Source organism: Haplochromis burtoni, unplaced genomic scaffold (genome assembly GCF_018398535.1).
Source record: "Haplochromis burtoni strain Fernald_Lab_line unplaced genomic scaffold, NCSU_Asbu1 Contig_66, whole genome shotgun sequence".
Classification (NCBI taxonomy): Eukaryota; Metazoa; Chordata; class Actinopteri; order Cichliformes; family Cichlidae; genus Haplochromis; species Haplochromis burtoni.
The window spans coordinates 304725-329332 of NW_024582427.1; the positions used below are offsets into that span (position 1 = coordinate 304725).

General features: G+C 43.2%; 1 protein-coding gene across 9 annotated transcripts in view; it reads left to right on the forward strand.

Annotated features, from left to right (window-relative positions):
• LOC102313948 (rap guanine nucleotide exchange factor 6) overlaps positions 1-23718 on the forward strand; it is a 136406-nt gene extending 112688 nt beyond the window's left edge. For 7 of the 9 annotated variants that reach the window (XM_042221410.1, XM_042221411.1, XM_042221404.1 and 4 more), the window contains 14 exons: positions 3070-3310; positions 6173-6340; positions 6700-6915; positions 9009-9220; positions 9697-9820; positions 10749-10772; positions 12019-12239; positions 13191-13364; positions 13686-13832; positions 14026-14142; positions 15701-15965; positions 18468-18997; positions 19884-20240; positions 20363-23718. In XM_042221410.1, the coding sequence (XP_042077344.1) occupies positions 3070-3310; positions 6173-6340; positions 6700-6915; positions 9009-9220; positions 9697-9820; positions 10749-10772; positions 12019-12239; positions 13191-13364; positions 13686-13832; positions 14026-14142; positions 15701-15965; positions 18468-18997; positions 19884-20240; positions 20363-20385 (2819 nt within the window). In that variant the 3' untranslated portion in view covers positions 20386-23718. The remainder of the gene's footprint in view (positions 1-3069; positions 3311-6172; positions 6341-6699; positions 6916-9008; positions 9221-9696; positions 9821-10748; positions 10773-12018; positions 12240-13190; positions 13365-13685; positions 13833-14025; positions 14143-15700; positions 15966-18467; positions 18998-19883; positions 20241-20362) is intronic. The other 2 variants (XM_042221409.1, XM_042221407.1) reach the window with 2 other exon arrangements.
• Positions 23719-24608: the final 890 nt, after the last annotated feature.

A 24608-nucleotide genomic window follows, 5' to 3' on the forward strand; every position in this document is an offset into this window, starting at 1 on the left:
TGATGTTCTTGTAACTCAAGTTGCTGCTATACCACACACACACACACACACACACACACACACACACACACACACACACACACACAGTCTGTTTTAAGCAGTTACCTTTGGGGTGAAGGACACATGTTCGTAAGATTGATTTTTCTGTTTGTAAACACAGATACTGATATTCAGCCTTAATGAGAAATGCTGGCCCCAGTTGACAGAGCTCTTGGTTTAAATCCAAAACCAAATAGTCAAATTGTTGAACAGCAAAAAATAAAAGAGGTGTATGATTGGGAGGATATTTGGGCATAAAACAGTTGTGTTTGACCTTAGCTAGTCCGCTCTCCTCTCAGGAACCTGAGCAAGCTTGGCAAATTTTCTTCTGCTATCTTGTGATTTATGACTTCCGACTGTATGATGGAGGGACTTGGAAAAGCTTTGGCAAACAGTAGAAAGGAGGCTGAAGAGGAGGAGGAGGAGGAGCAGACTTGCTGGAAGTGTGCAGCCTTTGTTAGTGCTGTGTTTGCAAAATCCCACGCCTTTCCTTCTTGTGTTGAAAGCCTCTTTGGCTTCTTGCTGTTTATGTAAATGAACAATACTTTATTAAAGATGGTAATTGATTGGATGTCCGGCCGGGTGGGCACTATTGTCCTCCTGTGTGGCAGTCCAGGTCATAGCTCATCAAGAGGATTAAACACGATTAGGCCCCCTGGATATGATAGCCAGCAATTTATCTGAAGGCTTTCCACACTCTAATCACAAATTACAGCTAATGAGACACAAAGCATTTAGCCTCCAGTCAGCCTTCTCTCAACACCCTGCTGCACATAAACAGAGAAGCTCTCTTCTGCTGCAGCACCACAGAGGGAGGAGGAAAGGCTGCACTTTAAAACTCTCTAATGCGGTCTTTGCCAGCAGAGCGTCAGCGTACATAGCTCCATCTTCAGCATAAAAGTCAGCAATCATCTGAATGAGTATAAAAGTGTTTATGTATGTGTTTGCACTTAATGAACACACAGTCAGTAAAGAGGTCAAGAAGGGGTGCTAACATCAAAACATTAATATGTCGATACGGTTCAATGGAAAATAACAACAACAACAAAAGCTGGCTAAAAATCTGTGAAACAGTGCAGGGAAACATCTGGAACCCGTTTTCAAATTAAGCAATGATTCATGAATAGACTATAAATAAGCACTCGATGTCCACAAGTAACGCTCGGTGGCAGGTACAGTTCAGCCGAATCAGCAAGTAGAAATGACAGGAAATAGAAAAGAATTGGTCGCTTTTAGAAACAAAAGTGGCGACAAAAGACAAAACAAACAAAAAAGAAAAATGACTTATGCTTATCAAAATGCTGCGCATAAATTAAACTTAAAAAGCGGGAACTGAATCCCTCAGCGTAAACCCACCGTGACTGCGACCACAGCATTGCATCAGATGCATACAGAGAACCGACTTTTTATGTTGAATTTGGAGCTCTGAATCCAAAGTACGCACACTGACTTGTGTACAGATAACAGCTTTCGCCATTCACACGCACTCGCAGCCACAGACCGATCAGATATCCATGCAAATAAGGGCAGGCTTTGTGTTTTGCCCTGTACCTGCTTGATAAACAAAAAGAAGCCGGTGTGTGTGTGTGTCTGTCTGTCTGTCTGTGTGTGTGTGGATTTATGGTAATGTGCAGAAAGTCATCGCTTACGATCCCCGTCTCTTTCCAGCAAGGTAAAACGAAAAGACCCGCACACGCTGAGGTTCATGTTGCAGCTGTGTGATAGCTTCATCTGGTTGTCGGACTCTCTTCCCAGTTGTCACTGTGCAGCGTTCATAATTCATTCTTTTAAAGCTCTTTACCCGCCTGTGGCTAATGGGCCGTACCCTCTTCCTTACTCAAACACAGGGATCTTTAATGCAGGATTTCACTCAGGGGGAACATTTCCATTATTTAACACACACAGCACGCCATGTAAGTCGCGTGCAGCTGCGTGCAGCCTCGGGAATCTGTTGCAATCACCAACATTCAAAGCCTTTATAATGGACTATTTAACAACAAATAACAGACGCGGAAGTGGCTTCATCTTTTACTTCACGTAAGATGTTTCTATAAACCATTTAGGTTTAAATAATAAATTACTGGATTTTCAGTCTTATGCTTTTACAACAACAGTGATCTAATATTTTATAGTTCTATAGTTCTGTCAAGCTGTGGGAAATAGAGTGCTAAGGTGAAGACGCTTAACCCAGAAAATATGACAATATGATGCTAAGAACAAACTTACTAGCAGGACACATCACAGAGATAAATTCAGAGATGATTCAAGATGAATATGTGCATATCCAAGGTCAATGCAGGGCTGCTGAGCCCAATATATCTGCCAAGAAGTGAAAGTCTTCTGCTTGCATTTCTGCTACCCTTGCATGCATGTTTTTCGTCCTCTTCTTTTTATTCCCGTCTGTTGTTCACTTTTTAAGTGTTATTTGAGGCTGTGTTTCAAATAGACTGTAGTCTACATGTTTTAAAGACAGCATGTGACTCTTATGTTATTTGTTTTTGATGAACAGAGTCAGAATAAATGTGTTATGTGCTAAAGTATCTGCCTTTGTGCGCCGTCAGAGAGCCCTGTGACATACTGTAACATTAAAAGCACAGTCACATCAACCCTTATCCCTTTTAGATTTCACCACAATGGGTTTTTCATCCGGTCTTCCTCCCCTCACCACCAACAGGCTGCAGCAGATGGCTGTCCCTGTCTGTTTTGTTCTGCTGGAGGCTTCTTCCTGTTAAAAGGGAGTTTTTCCTTCCCACTGTTGTCAAGTGCTTGTTCATGGAAGAACATTGTATTGTAATGTTCATGCTCCTTGAGGCGAATGTTGTTGTGATTTGGGGCGATACATACAATTGAATTCAGATTTTACACTCAAGGTGTTTAGGCAGAAGAGTTGGTCTCTTCTGGAAGTTTCTTGCAGAGTCTTTCCAGCTTAAACTTGTTAATAATCAAAGTAATTTCCTGTCTTTACTGGTCAAGCCGACTTTTTCCAAAACATCACACAATTCGTCTGTTTCCTTTCTCTTCCACTCTTAGACATCCCAGACCAGGTAATTCGAGTGTTCAAGGCCGACCAGCAGAGCTGCTACATAATCATCAGTAAGGACACTACTGCCAAGGATGTCGTCGCGCACACTGTCAATGAGTTTGGACTCGTCGCGGCACCCGAGACCTACTCCCTGTGCGAGGTATCAATTAGCCCAGAGGGAGTCATAAAACAGCGCCGTCTGCCTGATCAGCTCTCTAAACTGGCTGATCGAATTCAGCTTAATGGAAGGTAAGAATCACAACTGTTACACTGGTGTTGATTGTTGTGGAAAAATCTAATACTCTGTCTGCATTTGTGTTTTATGACCCGTTTGATCCATCCCATCTTACATAATGGTTATCAGTGGTATTTTCTTGTACGTAACTTCAGCAGCTGAGTGTTTTTCTCTTTCTGCAACATGAAGTACACAAACACAACCCAGAATAAAGCCGGAAACAACACTTGCAGGTCCAGGAAGTTTGTTGTTGTCAAAAACAAAAAGAATATCCACTTAAATCTTGAATTATCCAGCCTGTAGTTATTGGACTCAAAACCCAGAATACTGAAACTGAGGGATTTTCCTCCCTTTTCTTTTTTCTGATTATTTCTGGTTTCCAGTTTGTGAATGTTCACACATTTCTCACTGTTTTTTACAGCTGCACCAATTATTATCCTCTCAAATAATTTCTAGGCTTGCTAAGTACAACGATTTAATCCATCGAGTGTCACGTGTTTTCCAAATCAGCACTGAGAAAAGCTTGAATGTTCTACTAAAGCAGTACTTCTCAGTCCTGCTCTTGGAGATACGGGGTAGTATTTTTGTGATGTAGTTAATTCACTTAACACGACCTGGCGTGGATGACTTGAACAACAGTTTCAACAGTAGTGATATGCAACACACCCAAAGAGTCGAGGCTTTTCCTTTTTCTGGAGAAAATGGCAACTTTTCCACTTATTTGAAGAAGCTTCAACATCATTTTGTTGATGCTGCGTCTTCTTTCTTTTACCGAGTATATTTTTGTGTCTGTGTAGGTTTTTCCCCCCCCCAATTTGTTGTTGTTTTGTATCACAGTTCTGTGCTAGTCATTTTCCCTTTTAAGATGAAATTAAGACGTGAAGAATTATTGGACTGCAGCCGTTACGTCTACCCTGAAGCGACTTTCTCCACAGTTTTGTCCCTCTTCTCTACTCGTCTCCTGTGGTCTCTCATTGGTCTCCTCCCAGCTAGCCTAGCATGAATTTTTCATCCTCTGTCAGGGGCGGAGGCCTCTGCAGACAGCATGCCGCGGCTGGAATTATTCATACGCACACTCGCACGCACATACAGACACATAGCAAGGTATAGGCATGTATCGGTGCAGGTATAGACCTTTTTTATGCTGGTTAAACAGCTGAAATTGAATATATGTGTGTGTGTATATAATCTCTTATGCTTTCCTGTTTCTTGAGGAAATCTTTTCCCTGTACTTGCTATTCCTGTAATGCTTGGCTGTATTTTTTTCAACCTGTATACATATGTAAGAGGGCAATCGGCAGTCCACATTGCAGTACTTTCTATCTGGAGCAGTATCTCCACCCGGGTCCTCTGTCACCATATCTCACCTCCTCCGTCTCTTCCTCTCTGCAGCTGCTGATTGACAGCAGGTCCAAGGGAAAAGGCGGGGGGGTCCAGGCTAAGCCAACACAAAGCCTTAATCATGCTGCCAAAATATACATATAGATGCGTCGAGGGGATCTTGAGCGCTTAAGCACAGATCGCACACCCAAACACTGCCCGTAGCTGTTTACGATGGCTTGGTTCCAGTGACGTTCCCTCTCCCAGTTCTATTAAGCAGCACTTTGTCCATCATTAATTTAGACTCCTCTCCTCTCTTCCCCTTAAGTACCCTGCTCATCTCCTTGCCCTCACTCCTTTCCTCCCATCTTTTTGTCCCTTTCTCTCCTCTGACATCATTTAGTCCCGCGTCCTCTCCTTCGCTCCTCTTGTCCCTTCTCGTCTCCTTTCATCTGGACTTCCTTTTACTCCTCTCCCTTCGTGTTCCTCTTCCTCTCTCTTCTTTCATCTGCGCTCGTTCCGACTCCTCTCTCGCTTGATGTCGTCTTTGCTCCTCTAATGCCTCCTTGTTTCAGAGGCATTACACAAGTGCTTTATCTTATCACCTCCTCTGCGTTTTCAGCGTGTGCAGATTCTCATAAATGATTAGATTCCTAAAATGTCTTGAATCTAAATATGTTGAGGGAGTTTTTCTCTGTCTTCTAAATGTGAAAGAGGTCTCATGTTTTATCCTAAATATAAATTCAGCTTGATCTCACAGCCTGTCTGAGCTTGTCTGACAGAGTAATTGAGCGTGGTTTAGAGGTACATCCATGCCAACACTTTACCCCCGAGGGTTGCCCTCTCTTGGCCTATAATGCTCTGATTTGTGGTTCAGCATTCCTAGATGACCACATTACAGCTCCATTAGCGTGAAAGAGTCTCCCAGAAAACATTTAGAGACTAATCTTAAGGAGAAATGGCTCCTGTTTGCTCTTACTCAGGCACCTGTCATTTTTTTTAACCTCTCTTTGCCAAGAGCCCTGCTTTCACTCTTTCTCTCCCCTTCTTTACCTTTAGATGTAAAATATGTACATAATCTGTCAGCAGCATCAGCATCAGAGCATTTTTTTTGCCTTTTCCTGAAACTAATTTCTGCTCTCAGAGAGAAAATTTGCCCATTTAAAAATGAAATAAGACTGAAAGGAACATTTAATTTATCAGGTCCAGAAAGTTTTATCAGCCTGGAAAAATGGATCTTATCCACCCACTTGTCTGCCTATATTAAAGCTGAGGGAACTGCAGTCTAGTGCATACTATGCTAAGTAAGCTGTCACCAATAAAGTGTTTTGCATCATGCATTTCTAGCACTAAATATAATTACCGTCAGTTAATTTCTCTCCAGGTTTTTAGATTCAGAGGCTGAAACGTAACTCCTCTTTTCTTTTTTGTTTCTCACGTGTAACGCAGCTTTTGAAATCTGGTGAATTCGTTACGGGAACATTAAGAAATATTTTAATAAAATAACAAAGTTATTCTTAGACTTATCCATCTTCCACCTGCTCCCTCTTCTTTAGGTATTACCTGAAGAACAACATGGAGACGGAGACGTTGTGTTCAGACGAGGACGCCCAGGATCTCCTCAGAGAAAGTCAAATCTCACTTCTGCAGCTGAGCACCATGGAGGTTGCAGCCCAGCTCTCCATGAGAGACTTTGAGCTCTTCAGGAACATCGAGTCCACAGAGTATGTAGATTTTAATTTAGCAGCAGTTCAAAAAAACAACTGCTGGATGGAATATTGCCTCATTAGAAATGGTCTTAGTGGAGGGGTGGCTGTCAAGAAGCCATTCGTCTAGAAACGTGGTGGAAGCTCTCTCTCGTGGCCTGAGGCTTTCAGCCATTGGTGTGGAAATCTTGTTAAAAGTGATGGAATTATGAACCCAGAAAGTGCCGGATAGGTGGTTGAAGCATATTACTAGAGGATATCCATATTTTTTATGATTGAATATTAGTTACAGTAACAGTTTTTTGACATACCATTTGTTGAAACGATAATATCCTGCCTTTTAACCCAGTTTTGAACCCTTCTGTCACGTGTTTCAGGTACGTGGATGACTTGTTTAAACTAGACTCCTCTGTGGGAAGTGGCAATCTGAAACAATTTGAGGAGGTGATAAACCAGGAGACCTTCTGGGTGGCCACAGAGATCTTGAAGGAGCCCAACACTCTGAAAAGGATGAAAACCATCAAACACTTCATCAAGATCGCCCTTCACTGCAGAGAGTGCAAGAACTTCAACTCCATGTTCGCTATTATCAGGTTGGCTCAGTCTAGCACCTCCCCTCGACTGTTTGTGTCCTTCATTCTGCATTTACTCCATCTCTGCTGGCAGATGAGCTTTGATGGTGGGTCTCCATTCACCACATCGTCAGGAGAACCAGTCCAACCCCCTCCCCTCTTCCCCTTCTGTTCCTTCCTGTAATCAGCCCTGATTCTCCCAGAGCGCACAGAAACTGCACAGCATTTAAAACAAGTCTCACAGCAGTAGTTATGCTTATTGTCTGCTACAATGATTGAGTCCCTGTGGCCTTTGTGGTTTGGCTGTAGCTGAGCTTTTATGGAGTATTAAACATAGCGTCAGTGTATTTTAGTTTAAGGATGCACGTAAATTAAAATCCGCCAGTATTTTCATGTTTAAGCATCTTAGCTTCTGCACAGAAGCTTGTTTGTGTGGGATTTATCCTTAATGTTTTTAACTAAGATCTAATAAGAACTTTCAGGTTAAAACACAAGCCTAAGGTCCATGAAAATAATGACATTTATTCAAAGAAAATGCAGTCCCACATAATGTGTTTACCCTCTTAAAGATGCACAGGACTGTCTGTTTCCCCATGATCAGAAAATCGCAGTGGCCACCCCAGAGCATTTACTATTGTAGATTTAATTTCCTCCCAGCCCCGGAGGATCTGGTGTCATATGGCTGAAAAATGTGCCCGTTTAACATTCTGCAGCGTTTGTTTCCTGGAACATTTTGGATTTCTCCGTATTTTTTTCGAATTTCTGAGTTTCCTTTTCATGCAGATGACACCATTTGATGCTTAAGCATTTTCAACTCTAAGACCAATTCATTGTTTCAAGATTTCCCAAAATGCTCCTGCTCATTTTAATCTGGTTTTACTCGTCCCCTGTTCAATCCCAAGAGAAGACAAGTCATTTTGGGGAGTTACATCAAGCATTTATTTTTAAAAATCTGCCAAATCACACATGCAGAACTACATGATGTGGCAACTCCTTGCAATTAAGGCAGTAGCGGAAAATAGCTTCCTTTACTAAGATAAGAAAGGATAAAAAAGTGGGCATCACGGTGTCTTCACTGTCACACTGTGTCCGAACCACCAGGTGAAATAACACCTGACCACTCCAAATTCTCACTCCATGTTGGTTTTATAGTCCAAGTCCTTTTTTAGCTTTGAAACTTTCAAACAAGCACACTGCAGTGTGAAACAGTAAACAACGTGATAAATAATAAGAGGAACTGCCTGCATTGTTAATGTGGCATAAATTTAAATATAAGTGCAGGAAGAAGTTGCACTGAGCTCAGTACTGATGTAGATGCCGCATAAATTTGATGACTTGAACTAAATACGTTTTTTTGCTCTGTGTTCCTGTGCTAAGAATAAATGTTAGCACCCTTCTTATACAGCAGTACGCTGCCTGCTCAGTGTGACGAGCAGCACCCGTGTCCACTCCCTGATCTGGACTCGTGTTAAAAGAGCTCAGCCGTATGGAGACACTCTGTTTGCCGCTGTAAAAGGCGCTTTAAAGCCCAAGTGCCTGACCTTCTCGCCCCTTTACATTCCTGCTCACAGCAGGGGGTCTGCACACATATGGATGCACAACCTGCCTGCTGACAGGGGCGCGGTGGTGGCGGCTGCTGCCCTGTGCAAATATCAAAAAAGGGGAAGGTGTTAGACATGCAGGATTGTGAAATATGGAGAAAGCCAAGCCATCTGTCCAGTAGTGTAGTGTTTGAGTCACATGATCTAGTATGACAAAGAAAACTGTGCCCGCTGCATGAACAAATCAATGTAAGAGGAGAGAAGAAAAGAAATGCTGTGTCATTCATTGTTATTAGCTGTCTGTTCAGAGCTGACATCACCTCATGGGGTTTTCAGCTGTGGGAAAAGATGACCCCACTCACTGAAGTTAGTTAGCTCAAAGAGTAGGAACTGTACAGCATGAAACATTCACATTAAACCTAACCTCCTTTCCTTTTCTTCTCTACCCTTGTTTCATCTATTCCTCGTTTTTACCTCTCCCCCACCCTCTTCTGTCTGCCGTAACCTATTTATCTCTGCCTCGATCCCTCTCTTCCCCCCGCCCTCTTTGCACCTCTTTCCTCTCTCGCGCAGCGGACTGAACCTGGCACCGGTGGCTCGACTGCGGAGTTCCTGGGAAAAATTGCCCAGTAAGTACGAGAAGCTCTTTGGGGACCTGCAAGATCTCTTCGACCCATCCAGGAACATGGCCAAGTACCGAAACGTGCTGAGCAGCCAGAGCATGCAGCCGCCCATCATCCCGCTGTTCCCAGTGGTCAAGAAGGACCTCACCTTCTTACATGAAGGTAGAAGACTTTGTGTGCCTTCTCAGATGATCTACTTGCATCCTCACTCTTGTGTTTCTTAAATATGCTACAAGACTGTTTCCGTTTCTTGAAGTTTAATTTAATCTCCCAGCTTCCTCTGTGTTGTGCCAAAGGTCAGGTCACACTCACTGACGAGGTTTACTTCTGCTATAGGCTTCCTCTTCTTTCGGTTTTTTTTTTTCACCTAAAAGCTGGCCCGACTTCTACTCAAAGGCTCCTTCTTAAAAGTGTTTGTGTAAAATGAAAAGTTGCCCTCATTGTGTCCTCAAATTAAGCAGTGTGGCTAATGATAGCAAAAAATATATATAGAGGGAATTTCAGGTTTTACTTTTAAAATGTGATATGGAAAAAGTGTTGCATATCAGTTGCTACAAATGTCCATAACGTCAATCATTTCCTTCCACCACACTGCTGACGGGCGACTTCTCACTTTCTACTTCTGTTTGTCGTCTCAGGCAATGACTCAAGTGTTGATGGCCTTGTGAACTTTGAGAAGCTGAGGATGATCGCGAAGGAGATCAGACATGTGGTGCGGATGACCTCAGCCAACATGGACCCTGCCCTCATGTTTAGGCAAAGGTCGGTTGGTTTGACACTGCAGCACGATTAACCATTTAAACCGGTTTTAGGAGCAAAATGACAAGTGATGAAATGACAAGGCTGTTTGTGCAGATTTATATGTATTTGAATATGGCATTATACATTATATTGTAGAATTTCTTACTTAGACAACGTCCTCATCGGGGGAGCATATGATTGAATTTTGTATTTGCAAAAAAGCATCCTAGTGCACAATAACAAGCTAAACTGCTTGTTATTGTGAATCCACAACTTCCCTCATATTTCTTCAAAACTGAAGCAGAAGCGTGTAAAAAGACTTTCCCACCGTAGGCTACAATGTTGGCAAAAAGGGAACCGCACCACCATACTTCCACCAGCCAACCTTGATCCTTCACCCAACAGGATCAGGCTCGCACTGAAGGTCTGGTTCAATCAATTCCCGTTCACTTCCTGTTCAGTTCATGGCTCTCTGTGTTTGGATTGCATTCCTCTGCTGGAATGTAAGAACACAATGAATGGACTGAATGGAAATGAAGGTAGAATTGATGCCAGCCGCATTGTGTAGTTATTATCACTCGGTTTGTGTGTGTGTGTGTTTAATCACAGTCTGTCACTGCTACGGTGCATGACTGCCCCCTGCAGACACTCCCTTCATACTGCAAACCCAAAATAAAGAGCAAACTTCAGTTCTATACACAAGTCACATACTTAAAAAAAAAAACACAACACAATGTGCCAAATGCATCATATACGAAGTCATAACAAACACTCTTCAGGTTGACATGGGGAGATGTCCACTGTTTGGTGTCCTCCCATCTCCGGTCATTTCCTGTTTGTTTGTTTGTTTTTTGCGGCATGACCTCTACATAGTCTTGTCTCCTCCTCTCCCCTGACCCCTGAACTTGTCTTTGAGTCACGCTTCAATCTTCACGCCTCTTGCTTGCAGGAAGAAGAGGTGGAAGAGTTTAGGGTAAGTTTGTCCTGCGTACCAGATTCATCCTGTTTCGGTCTGGCCCGGCAAAAGTTTGAATCCTCCCTGCATCCCTGTCATCATAAACTCTGCATGTCTCGCCATGCTTTATATGAGCGTTCATGTGTCTGCCTGTGCTTGTTCATGATTAACCCTTCTGTTTGCATCACACGAACCACACTAAAGTCCCTTATTGACCCATTAATTGTCTACCCTACTGACGAGAGTGTATGTTGAGTCATATAGTAGCTTGAAATGGTGCAGAGCGTTTCTTAACACATTCGCAGCTACCAGTGAAAATTGGCTAAATGATGAATTGCTGCTATTCAACTGCAGATTCAAGTTTAAGTGGAATAGAAGTAGATAGTTATAATGCAAAGCTTCTTGCCTGGAAACAGCAGGAGAGTAATTAGACCTCATTGTTCCATTAAGTTCCTGTCCTGCAGTATTCATTTATATCTGATTGTCTTCATCAGCAGGTGAAGTTTGTTCAGTAACATTTCCATAACAATGCACAACGGCTGAAATGAACTGGAAAAAACTGCTACGCTTCCATAGCAACTACAAACTCCGTCTGCTGATGTTGCTCTTGTAGTACGGTTGGAAACGCAACAAAATAGCACTTAAGGGTGGATCCGTTTATCACCTACCTCAGCTCACAATCCTGTAGAACAAACTCCACCTCGCTGCAAAAAAAGGCAACGTAAAACGCACCAGTGTGTATTTTAGTGATACTATTTGACTCAGGTTTGGCGTTTGTTCATATCTGCATCATGGCATAATATTCCCAGTATCGAATATTGTGCGTTGTTTGTTTCTTAACCCTTTTTGCCTCCATCTGACAAAATGTTCTGCTGTTCTGTACTGTGATAGCATGGCACACCAGGGAGTGCTGCCTCCCTCCCAGTTGCATGGTCCTTTTTTTTAAAATGCTATGCTCCAAAACGGAGGCAGATGTACAGATTTTGTAGTAAAAGCTGTATTTGATAAGACGGAAGACCTTCGTGTTTTATTGGTGATTAAATTGACTGTGTTGCATTTTTTTTCCTCTATGCCCTTTTTCTTCTCTTACACATTTATCTTCCTTTCCTTCTTTCTGTTCTTTGCGGCTCCATCCTCCTCCACCTTTTCTGTTACTTCTGTTCAATTTAACACACTTCTTCCATCTCTTCTTCCTCTCACTGTCTTTATTATTACTCTACCTTTTCTTCCTTCCTCTTCCTGCCTCTCTGCTATCATCTTTTAGGTCTTTGAGTCAGGGCAGCACCAATTCCAATATGCTAGACGTGCAAGGCGGAGCGCACAAGAAGAGAGTACGCCGAAGCTCGCTCCTCAATGCTAAGAAGCTGTACGAAGACGCTCAGATGGCCAGAAAGGTGAAGCAGTACCTCTCTAACCTCACAGTGGAGACGGATGAGGAGAAACACCAGATCATGTCCCTGCAGTGCGAGCCGTCTTACAACACTTGTAAGTAAATCAGAAACTAAGAGGGATTCGCTATTTGGGTTTTTTGATTTAATTAGAAAAAGTATTTAGCGTGCTATTATCCCAGCAAGCATGCCCATGCAGATTCACAGGGGCTGCGTGGGCAGGGCAAACGTACACTTTTCCCATGGAGGCCCAAGTGAGTGTACCCACGCGGGGCCCACAGCAGTTTTGTGCTTTGGGGTCCCAAAAGGGAACTCTGTGGGCAACCAATAGCTGTCTTACCCACAGGAAACTCTCGCTGGCCCCGCCTGTGGGTCAACCTCGCATCCCTGCACTAGATAACTGTGGCTTTGCTCTGTACACACACACCCACAGTTTACCCACAGCTATCCACTGTGGACCCACATAGCTGGCTCAACAACGAAAAGCCATACAGGGAGATGTGCCTAGTGTGGAGAAGATTAATACATGTTTTATTACACTGTTAGATATGTGAGGCTCAGTGAAGTTTAAAACAGACTTGTTCGATGGGATTTGAGTTTATTCAAGCGAATGGCACTTTCAGCCTTTTATGCACTACGTGCAGCTCATTGGTCAAGCCGGCAACCTACACGCTGAAAGGCAGCAGGGGCTCGGGTTTGATTTCGCCCTGGATCGTTTCCTGTATCTCCCTGCCTCTCGCTTTCTCCCTACTTTACTGTTTACTCTCCACCACTGTCCTGTTCAATAATATAAAAAATAAATAAATAAAAATAGATGTCCTGCACTGCCATCTAGTGGATTTTGGTAATGTTGTCAAAAGTAGCAGGATTATTGGTTAGTATCATCGATTTTGGTACTTTTCTTGGTATAGGTAACTAAAGGTTCAAATAAAAAGCCCACATCAGATGTCGATCTAAACATCATTATTGCTTTATTACACTGGCTTCATGTTGGATGCAGTTTTGCCGGTTTATGACATTATTTTTTGTCACCTTCTTGTGATTTTAGTGTCTAAGAATTTGAATGAGAGGCGATCCACTAAGTCGGATATGTCTCCAGTCTCGCTGCGGTCAACTCTGCCCTCCGGAAAAACACAAAACAGGGTGTCACAAGTCCTACAGGTCCAGGTCCCACTGAACCCTCTACGAAAGAAGAGCACTGCCAAGGACATAGCCTCACTTAGTGAGTACAGGCCTGTTTTATTTCTCATTAGGCCATGTAATGTAACTTTTTATCATCATGTAGGAACTTTACTTTTCAATAGACTTTTGTGTTTCAAAGATTAATAAGTGACTAGTTTTATGGTTATTGTAAAGTTGCAGTCGTGCACAAAATTCAAAATGATTTCAAACTTGTTTCTGAGAAAACAGTCGGGTTGTCGTCTTATTTATTTAAAGCAAAGACAGAAAGAAATGTCACATTTCTGTGTTCTGTATTATATGAAGTGTAACCAAATCCCTGGTTTGGCGACTTTCGTGACCTTTTATTTTCTCTCTTCTTCAGATTCCAACTCACCTCAGGTGGTTAAGAAACCACCAGTGAACTCGTCAGAGGAGTGGAGCACAAAGAGAACATGTGACGACACAGTTTCCACCATCTCCTCTCTTCACTCGAGCCCCACGGTGTCACCTCAGGGCTCCCCGCGCAAAGGTTTACAACCAAAACTGTTTCTTGCTTCCTTTTTTTTTTTACCCTGTTTGCTTTTTATCCACTTCAGATAATCTTACTGATTTAAGATATTAGTGTGGTTTGATTAGACTTAACATGCATGAATAATAAAGTTTTAATTTGTGTTTTCTGGGTTTCATCTCTTCTATTGTTGCCTTTTTTTTTTTTTAAATAGTGGGAGGTGTGGCAAAGTCCCAGAACTCCAGCCAGATGAACTTGTCGGGATCTTCATCGTCGCTGACCAGCGAAGCTAGCTCAAAGGCCACCGTCAGTCTGCGCAGCTACGGCATAGGTGGGACCCTCCTCCAAAAGAGGATCCTATTGATGACCAGGCAGAGTAGCCCAGAGAGTTGGAGGGAGAGAGAAAAAGAGGAGAAGATGCAGGAAGAGACAGAGGCAGTTCAGAGAGGCTTGTTCCACTCATCAGAGCAAAGGAAAGGGAGATCCAGGCAGCAGAGCAGCCAGGGTGCACAGGCAGATGCAGGGCTAACGTCACTGAGGGTAAGAGGAGGAAGTCCAGCCCCAAAAAGGAAAAGGATTGATGGAGATCATCCTGCGGTCCAAAGTGACTCTCCATACAGTTTTCCAACTCCATTTTCCCAGTCTCCTTTAATGAGACACACACTCCCAGAGTCCCCCATAAGGAGGAGGCTAATGTCACCGTTCAGGATACTGAGGAAAAGGAGTCAGTCCAGGGAGAGGCCAGCACCAGTCAGCCCACACCTGAACAGTAGGGAGGAAACAGCAGAGTGTATGTCCTCCTCACCTCAGGATGAGACACGAGGGCAGACAGAGCAGAGAGCCAGGAGATCAGTCAGCCCTAACCCCTTCCTCTGGCTGTGCAGGGACAGAGACTCCAGGAGAAAGACCCTCTAACAGACATCACGTTGAGACAGTTATAGCAAAAACAGTAAAGAGAAGGGACACTGTGGTATTTGAGAGAGACTTTTGCTGTTGTTGATGATTTGCATTTATTAAGAGTCCATCATATTAAAAAAAAAGCATTTTCTTTTTAAAGTACAAGTGTTGCTTGAGAGCTTCAGATCCACCGTGAGTCACAGAGATGTGACGCCTGAGAGTTTTCGCTGTGAATACTTGAAGAAGACGATGCGACACAGATAGGAAAGAGTACATCTGAGGCTGTAACAGCAGATGGAAAAAGCATTTCAGTGTGTTCTCGCAACTCTCCCGACATTTTTTATTCATGGGTTAAAGCCATGAATTATTGTGTTTGGATGTCACCGAGCAGCCGACAGTCATGTTTGTCGCTGTGAAACATTCTTCGTTCCCGAATTTGAATTTTAAAATGATTAAATTTATTCTTCGTTTTTGGTTGACAAGTTGTAGGCTCTGTTTTTGGTATATGGATTTCTTCTGTGGCGTGCAGCATTTTAATTGTAATGTTCATTTAGTTTCCCGACAGTCAGTTTATTTGCTTTTTGTGATATAAAGTTTAAACTATGAACCCACCCCCTCCCACAAGTGTGTGTTTCACAGTCATTTCTACACAATTCATAGTCTCAGTCTACAAATAACACAAACAACAGCCTCATGCTTTCTGATAGTGTTTGTGATTTCGGCGTCACCGAAATTTAAAGTAGTCTCTTTATAGTTTTATTTTACTCTTTGTCTTCCTCAGGATGCAGTCACTCACTAAAGAGAGCATCATTTGTGTACAGTGCACATTAACACTGCCATACTTTGGCTGCAGTAATCGTCATTGCAACCCAGTAAAATGATCTGCATTTGTACCACTGCACTCAGCTTTTGTTTAAAAGTCTCTGTTCAGTTTTAATAAAAATTCAGCTTAACCTCCAAAATGTAAATATCTGAAACGCTCCTCTGTCCAGGTTATGCCCTCCTACCGCCCGGTAAAGCTGACAACCTGTCGGACTCGAGTCACAGCGAGATCTCCTCCCGCTCCAGTATCTGTTCGGTCGACTCTGTGCCTGCTCCTGGGCCTGATGACCGATGTAATAGCAGCAACAGGACCTGTATGACTACTACTGCCACTATTGCTACTACAACGTCTCCTGCAATAGCTACTGCGGTTCCTGAGAGCGCAGCAGGAATGCATTCCCACGTAAATGCTGATTACAGCCAGCCCAGCACAAGGTAATTTGACTTCAGTTTAGTTTGTCTAATCTGTCTGATTAATTCTTTAGATTACATTTAAGAAGTGCTTTTATTTTGATAGAATAGACTGACAAGATAGTTTTGTTGTTTTGCACTTTGCATAATACAAGGACTGATTATGATTCCTATCGTATACTGACTGGATGTTTGATAAGGCCTAAGTAACACAGGCCTAGAGACCCGTGAGCAACCCCCCTGGCAATCTCTGGTTGCTAGGGAAACATGTATATTATCCAAGTAGTTGCTGGAGGCTGCTGGTAATGGATAGGTCAAATTGGTTGCAAGGAGCTATACGGTGCACCAAAAAACTTCCTTGTCACTGCTTTGGTTGCTAGCAGGTTGCTAGACAAGATGGCAACTTGTCTGCAAACACCCGCCAACTACTTGCTGAGCAGTAGTGAAACTTGCGTGAGGTGATTCCCAAACCACAACTCAACGCAAGTAGTTTGCAGGTATTTATAACCACTCACCAAACAGTGTTGAAAACATATTTATTCCTATCAAACTGTGTGTTGCCTGGAATTACAGACGGGTCTCGACGCCTGTGTGACTTGCACGTTGTTCACATTTTGAAGCCTCGAGTTATGGCTATTGCTGTCTCGGTTGTAATATCTGGGCACAAGACCTAATTCTGGCCAGCTTCATTAGCTGGATGCATCTGTAGATTGTTTGGGTGTTTTGCACAGACACAAAGTAACTCACCAAAGCTGTTAGTACAAATAACCACTCAGCACGCCATCTCATTTGCCAGATAATTACCTTAAAAAGCAGCAACACCGCGAACATGGTTAAGAGGTCCAGTTCAGTGACTCCAATTAGCTGATGTGAAGCTGAGGAGTCTTGCACACACCACCTGGTACTCAAACAGCCAATATGCAATAGATAAAACTTATGGCCTTAATAACATTTAAATGGGTTAAATATAATTTAAAAAGCATGCGCTCGACATTAGTGAGAACAGTAGCTATAGAGATGAGGCTGTGAGTATGTTTATTCCTGTTCAGTGATGAGAACTTGTACTCTTTACCCCTTGAAAGCCTACAAGGAGCAACACCTGAAGCTCTTAAGTTCTGAACTGAGAGGTTTCTGTCACATTTCAGGACTTATTAAATGAACAAAATGACCGGGCTTGAATCAGACGTTAGTGAGAGTGGTCTCTGCCTCTTCAGCTACTCTTGGAAAACCCAGAAATGGTTGTCAAACCATATTGATTGAGCTATGCAGAGGCGTCAAAACTCACCATTAAAGGTACAGGGGGGGGTCGCTAAATGTCATCTTTATGAGGAAAGAGTTAACATGGGAGTCTACGCCCAAGCTGACTCGCTTTTGGAGCCAGCTTTTTGAACAGGAACATTTTGCACCAGGCGACCAAAATGCAAGCAAATATTTTTATAAGGCACGTGTCAGAAACCTCGCCGTTCGACACACACGCACAGACACACGCTGTCTGCTGCCACCTTTTCAGCAAGCTGGATTCCAATAACGTCCTTCCCTCATTAAACAGGAAGCTCTAAAACACAGCGGGTTTTTATTAGCATCCCACATTTACTGACCTCCTCTCTCCTCCTCTTCTCTATTAACAGCGTATCGGTTTCTACGCGGGCGGCTTTTTAATCTGGCCGAGTTAACAACACGGCTTTTTTTTTTTTATTATCTGCTGTTTGTTTATTATTCCTCCATGATCAGGCCATTGTGTCTCATAAAGAGGAGACTCAATAACCCGTGTCCCCGCTCTGGTAATATATTACCTCGGCAGCCTCGTCGTATAACACGCACCTGTTTTATGAAATATGGCTCTGTTTCATTGAGTGGCATGTTTTGTCCAGTAAAACGGTGTCAGTGAATGAAAACAAACAAAGTAGGTGAAGAGGAAAAGTTTATGTTTCGCTTTGAGCCAGGCTGCAGGGAAACGTTGTCATATTCTTTGTGATTTTTACGTGTGCAGAATCAAAGCTGATTTTACAGGTACCGACATCATTATAAAAACAAAGAGTGCGGTTTGTGATCTGTGTAACCTTGAACTTCATCCTTTGTCCATTTGTCTTTCGTGCTGGTGATCCTCTGACCGAGGTGCCCTTCAGCAGTGTTTTATGGTTGATGAACCTCCTTTGTCCTCCCCTGTCGCCCCTCCCTTCTTCCCTCTTGCTTTCTTGTCGCTTCATTTCAGTATGACTTACCTCCACCTTTACCACCACTCAACAGTCCTGCGCAACAGACTATATTTTATTGACTATTTTTACACAGGCCGGTTTTTCTACACTGTAGTCGTGATTGCCACGCAGGCGTTCTGCAAATGCGGTTTGAAATGACAAGTATGCCAAGTTACACATTTATATAAATGTATTTTATTATGTAAAATAAGAGTATTTGAACTGGTAATAGGAGGTGGATAGGTACTGTTATTCACAGGGGCACGAAACATCAATCAGAGCTGGTATTTGTGCTGATTTTCATCTGTGTATTACTCTCGTTCATCTACAGCGGTTCCTCGTCAGCTCGGGGATACCCGACGCGAGCCTCCACCTTCACTTCTTCCATCTCGACAGAGGAGCTGACCCACGACCACACCTCACTGGACTCGGTGGCCGACAGCGGGCGCGGCAGCTGGACGGCCTGCTCCTCCAACTCCCACGACTCCTTCCAGAGCCTCCCCACCTCCTCCTGCCGGCCCTGGGACCACGGCATCCACGGCCACCCGCTTGCTCTGTCCCACTTCAAGCACACGCAGATGACCCGGCCGATAGCGGAGGCCGAGGCTGCCGGGCCCGTGTGGGCGAGCGACGGTGGTGCCAGGCAGCACTCCAGAGACTCGAGTTCAGACCTGTCCAATCAGTGCCGGCAGAGCTGGGCGTCGTCCGGCTCGCTCTCGGACACCTACGAGGGGAATTACGGGACGATAAAGCGGCGAAACACCTCGGAGCACCCCTCCTCACCAGCCAAAGAGGAAGGAGGGCAAAGCACAGACCCTGCCTACAAAACGGTGACATCAAGCACAGAGAAGGGCCTGATAGGTGAGGGAACAGCTTGCGAGTTTGATTCCCTGTAAGCACAGCACAGAGTAGCAGTGGTCAGGAGAAAAAGAAGAAAATACGCTCTGCCATCCTAGATTTGCTTGTGAGGTTATAGACTTTGATTTTTTCCCCCCAAATCTGTCTTGGTGCCAAACCATATTTTGATTTAAGCTCCAGTAAACAGCTTGAATTTGCTGCACTTTGATAAGAATGAGTCCGAGCTCATTCTTATCACTGTTAGCTTTCTATCCTCTCCAGAGTCAATTCCTCTTTTTGGATCTCCTGCTGTGCTAACACGATAGCCGTTTACTATCATAAGGATAGCAAAACGTCTTTTTTTAAGCAATTTTTAGGACAGATTTTGAGTCGTTGGTGTGGATTTTAATTGACAGCAACTGTGACAATCGATTAATCGTTCTAGTCGGCCACTCTCGCCTGCATCACCTCAAATGTGAGAATTTGCTATTTCTTTTCTTAGCTCACAATAAATATCAGATCATCACGATGGACATTTCCACTGTTATAAGAACCAAGCGATTAATCGATTGATCTGGGAATAACCGACAAACTAATCAGTGCTGAAGTCAGTTCTCAGTTGCAGTTCCAGTTCTGTCTGTATTCTGCAGCCATCCATCTCATCTGTTGTGTTTTTCTTTTCATTTTTGACACACTGTGGTGCATGTGTAGCTGCCTGTTGTGTTGGTGACATCGCATTGATTTAATTTTCCCATTATTTTTTTTTCTTTTGTTTTTACCCTCTGCACACCCTCCCCCCCTCTCCCCGGCAACCTTTTCGCCTCCTCCTCTCACTCCTCATCCCTCATCCCCCCCTCTTTTCTTCGGTCCATCCCCACCCTTTTTCTTTTTGATCTCCACCTGCATCCAGTGTATTGTGTCACCTCCCCTGCCAAGGATGAGCGTTACCGAGCTCCCCCTCCCACCCCTCCAGGCTACCAGGGCCTGGCCCTGGGGGACCTCGGCCTCGCAGACGGAGTAATAGGTGGGCCAGGAGGGCACGTCCCCAGGCCTCCTCACCTCAAACCTCCGGACTACAGCGTGGCGTTGCAGAGGAGCAAACTCCTGCAGAGCCCCGGAGCTGCCGGCAGTCTGGCTGAGGCACGCAGGCTGGCGGGTAACCTTCACCTTCAACACCAAGACGCACGGACAGCCGGGTCCACGCCGGGCCACTCCAGACCGCCAAGCATCTGCCACCCACCACAGGATCTGGCTGACAGTGAGGATGGTAGGAAACTAATGAGAATTGATTCTTTTCTGTAGAAAAGAATTGCAAAGACATCATGTGATAGAGAAATTTTAGGCTACGATGTGAACATGAGGTATATATATTTATCTTCTCTTTTCCAGATGAGCAAGTCTCAGCGGTGTAACGGCACAAACCGACGGACCAAGTCGTGTTGATCCGGCTTTGGACTAAGCCAGTCAGCTGGTTGCCGTCAACTGTCAGAGCACATCGTCCGAGCCCCTCCCAAGGCCCCTTGTGACGTCACCGCAGACCACTCGTGAACCTGGCCAGTCACTCAGGTGACCCCTGTCCAACTCCCGGGACTCACACAAGCACCTCTTTTTAAACTCGTTTCAGAAATCAAAAGAAGAAAACAGCGACTTTGGATACTTTTTAAAAACTCTGTACAAAGCAGAAAGGCGCTGTGATGGGATCACGCCGCCGTAGATGGACTTAAAAAATCCCAACAAAATAAAAGAAGGAAAGAGTGACAATAAAGACGCGTCGTGCGACAAAGTCAGCCTCCTCAGAGACGGACCGTGTACCTCCATTTTGCGCTTCAAGCTCACTTTTCGTGTTGTTGTTGATTTTTTTCTTTAAATTAAAATCTTGTACAGTGGTTTAGATTATTTTTTTTTTAAAAGTGTTAATTTTTCTTCTTTAAGTTGCATCTCTGAGCTTTTATGCGAGGATGGTGAGGACAAAAAGGGACGGAAAGTAGTCAGCAGCGTCGTGGACAAACATGAACTCACGGGGGTGTTTTCTCTTTTTTTTGTGGCTCTTCTCATTTTATTTTGACGTTTGCAAGATTGTCGTCCGCTCCAATGGAGATGAATGTGAAACAAAGAGACAAGCTTTGGCACTGATGATATTAATTTACGCATGTGACACCAGATTCCACATGAACAAAGCAAATGCACAAAAAACCCGAATAAAAATACACAGAACAGTTGCAGTACTTAAACTTCGACTGCATCGGAGGTCAGAAAAGCCCCTCAGGAGCCCGTTGCCTTTTTCTTTCCCACGCTCCCTCCTTAAGTGGTGACAAATGAGAAATCAAACCCGCGGAACAACGGAAGGCACGTCTGTTCATGTTTAGCGCTTATTGTAGTTTGCTGAGCTTTACAGGTGGAAAAAAGACAAACTGCAGATCTCAGGCAGTTCCCCGTGGCTGCGTGTTGCACTCCCCACCGCCAGCCGCTTCTCTTACTGCTTGTTTAGTCTGTCGCGAGGTACTTTAGCGGCATGCTGCCTCCTGGATGTTCTATAAAAACTGTATCATAACTTGATTCTAATGAGCTGAAGAACAAATGACTTGCTGCTTACCGTAGAATAATAAAAATGTGTTGTTATTTAATTGCAGCAGCTATAATAAAATGATAAATTAGCACTGTGTGGTCACACGATTTGCATGCATATACATATATATATATACATATATATATATATATATATATATATGCACACACACCAAAATCACGCTGGTGTGCATAAAGACAGTGTTTACACCAGTGCTTACACATTTTGTTTACAGTGTTTATTAGACTAGTTGTCTATTGAATTACAAGCTGAGTGTTAGTGCAAACACTCCAGGTTCGGCCGACCTTGTAAATGTGTTAATAATGCAGCAGGAATATGCAGATGCAGCATAAATTTGGATTATGTGCTCACAGTGTACCTCTCGTCTCTCATCTCTTTGTTTTTTTTTGTTCTTTTGTTTTCTTCCTATTTAAAAGCGCGAGTGTCGCAAACAAGTCGGCGAATATTTTAAGGCGTAGCTCGCACCTTCATTCTGTGTCCATAGTGTGTTTTGTAGACTATTTAAAGAGGATGTGCTTGAAAATTGTCTATTTGTATTGAAAACAAGAAGCAAATTTGTACATGCAAACGAAAAATGTTTTGGTTTTTTTCCATTTGTGCTTTGATTTTTTTCCTCCACAGTTCGGCAGGGGTGTAACTGGAATTAGATGCTCTTCTCCTTCTGCTGTTTGTCGCACGCTCTGTGACGCTTCTTTTGTTTTGCCACACAAAGACTTGAAATGATTGATGCTAATATACATATACACACACACACACACGGCATATACATACGAAAGTATACATATATATTTTTTGTTGTTTCTTTGCCATAAATTAATGTTATGATGACAGAAGAGTCGTGTATAAAGGCTATTTTTGAATATTTTGTTATGAGAAATAACACAAGGTGGTGATTGCCCTGTTTTTTCTTTTTTTTCAGCAGGGCAGGAGTCTTTTAAGGAATTTTTATTTTCTCCCCTCTGTTTTTTTTTGTTGTTTTTTTTGTTGTTGTTTTTTTTGTTGTTGTTTTTTTGAAGTGCCATTTCTGCTCTTTCAGTTTAATTGCTGCTGTGTTTTGGGATATGGCTGTCTGTGTGTGAGTGTGTGTGTTGTGGAATTATATATTTGTGAGGCTGGGATCAACATTTTTTTTTTAAATCCCATTTCCATTCAGTCTGGGATGCTGCACATAAGGACAAACTCAACAAAAGCCCTTCTTAGTTTGCAGTTTTGCTTTGATTGCTTCTGCCTGCAGAAAGGTGGCCCCCTTGTGAGTCTCTCGCTGCCAGTTTCACGACACGAGGCGAGTTCTTTCCCTCTCAGACACGATGATTGAAATGAGGGTTTTTTTGTTATAATATTCCTCTCTGTTTGAATTGAACTGAACAAGCTCTGCTGTGACGCCTTGTGTGGTGTAGGGTCTCTCAGCCCCGTCAGCTCAGCAGGACTTTAAACTTTTAACCCTCTCTCCTCACTTTACTCACTCTGCTCCTCTAATGGATTTCCCTCCACTGCTCAAGAGCACCTACTGTGACCCTCACCCGGGTTCCTTTTTCTTTGAAACAGACTGTCAGAAACTGACTGCTCTCTTTTTTCACCTTTTTTTTTTTTGCACAAGATCCCTGAGATTCTTAACCACAAATCAGTATTATTGTTCACCATTGATTTTTTTTTTTTTAAATCACAGCAGCAGCTTGTATTACTGCCAATAGTTTTCCAAAATGATACAAATGGCTAGATTTCAATAAAAAAGCATCTCAGTGCTCCTAATTGCATAAAACTGGAGGAAGGCACATGCCACCTCCTTCACCTGGAAATACCCCTCATCGTTTTAGCCCCGCCCCCACCTCGTCTCCTGCTGTGGAATGCAATAAGAGAGATGTGAATGTGTTTTATGTCGACGTCTTTTGGCATTACAGCAGAAATGCACAACAATAAGCTTAAATGTGGTGAGTGAGCTGCACAATCTGTACAAAGAGGTATTAACTCGGTCTGTGGCTTAAAGTTTGCTTTTGTCTCACACTTAATAGCTGTTGTAACTTATGTCTTTTAGAAAGACAACTTGATTTTGCTTGTACGCTTTTTATGTATTTTTTACAAGTGTAAATAGTTGTTCTATTTTTGTTTAAGAGAATGTTTAAAAAAGGAAGAATATGAATTTGGACAATGAATAAAATGTTAAGAAAGAATTGTGCGTTTTCTTTTTGGCACTGAAAAGTCACAATAGACATCACACCCTTAAGCTCTTCCAAACTGCACTACATCTCCTAAGAGCCCACTCAACAGTTGTTCAGGTATTTCACTCTGGAAAGATTTAACAGGATCAAGCCAAATGCAGCTACGGTAATATTTTTGGTGTAGGTTCCACCTTCTTTTGTACTTGACCCGACCCCTCCTAGTGCTGCTCAGATGTCCTTGCTGCTTCTCGGCCTTCTGCTGCGTTAAGCACTCCATCAGATGTGAGCAGGGCAGAGAGCAAGTTCCTTTTATTACTCATTAAAGGTTTAGTGTCACACAGAGGTGCATGCTGGTTTTTATTGATTTATCTTGATACTGTAGTGGTCTGCGTCTTTGAGAATTCAGCTCAGAAGATAATTAACTTGTAAAGCACAGTAGCTGAAAAGCACTACGAGGTGGTGCCTCGCTTCCTTTCAGTTACGTTTAATACGATCAACATCTACACTCGCTGGCCATGTCTGCTGCTTGTTAAAGCAAACGTCTAATCAGCCAATCCCACAGCAGCACCTCGACACATTTAGGCTTGTAGAGATGGTCAAGTTGATGTGCTCAGGTTCAAACGGAGCATCAACATGGAGATACGTTGATTTGCGTGACTTTGAAAACGGCTTGGTTCTTAGTGCCTTACGGGCAGAATCTGCTGATCTTCTGGGATTTTCTTGTATAAACGTCTCTAGTGTTTACAGAGAATAGTCTGAGAAAAAAAGTATCCTGTGAGCAGCAATTTTCTGAGTGAGAATAGTTTGATGACAGAGGTCAGACTGCAGGAAGGCAACATTAATTAAAATAACCACTTGTTACAAACCATTATAGAGGAAGAGCATCTCTAAA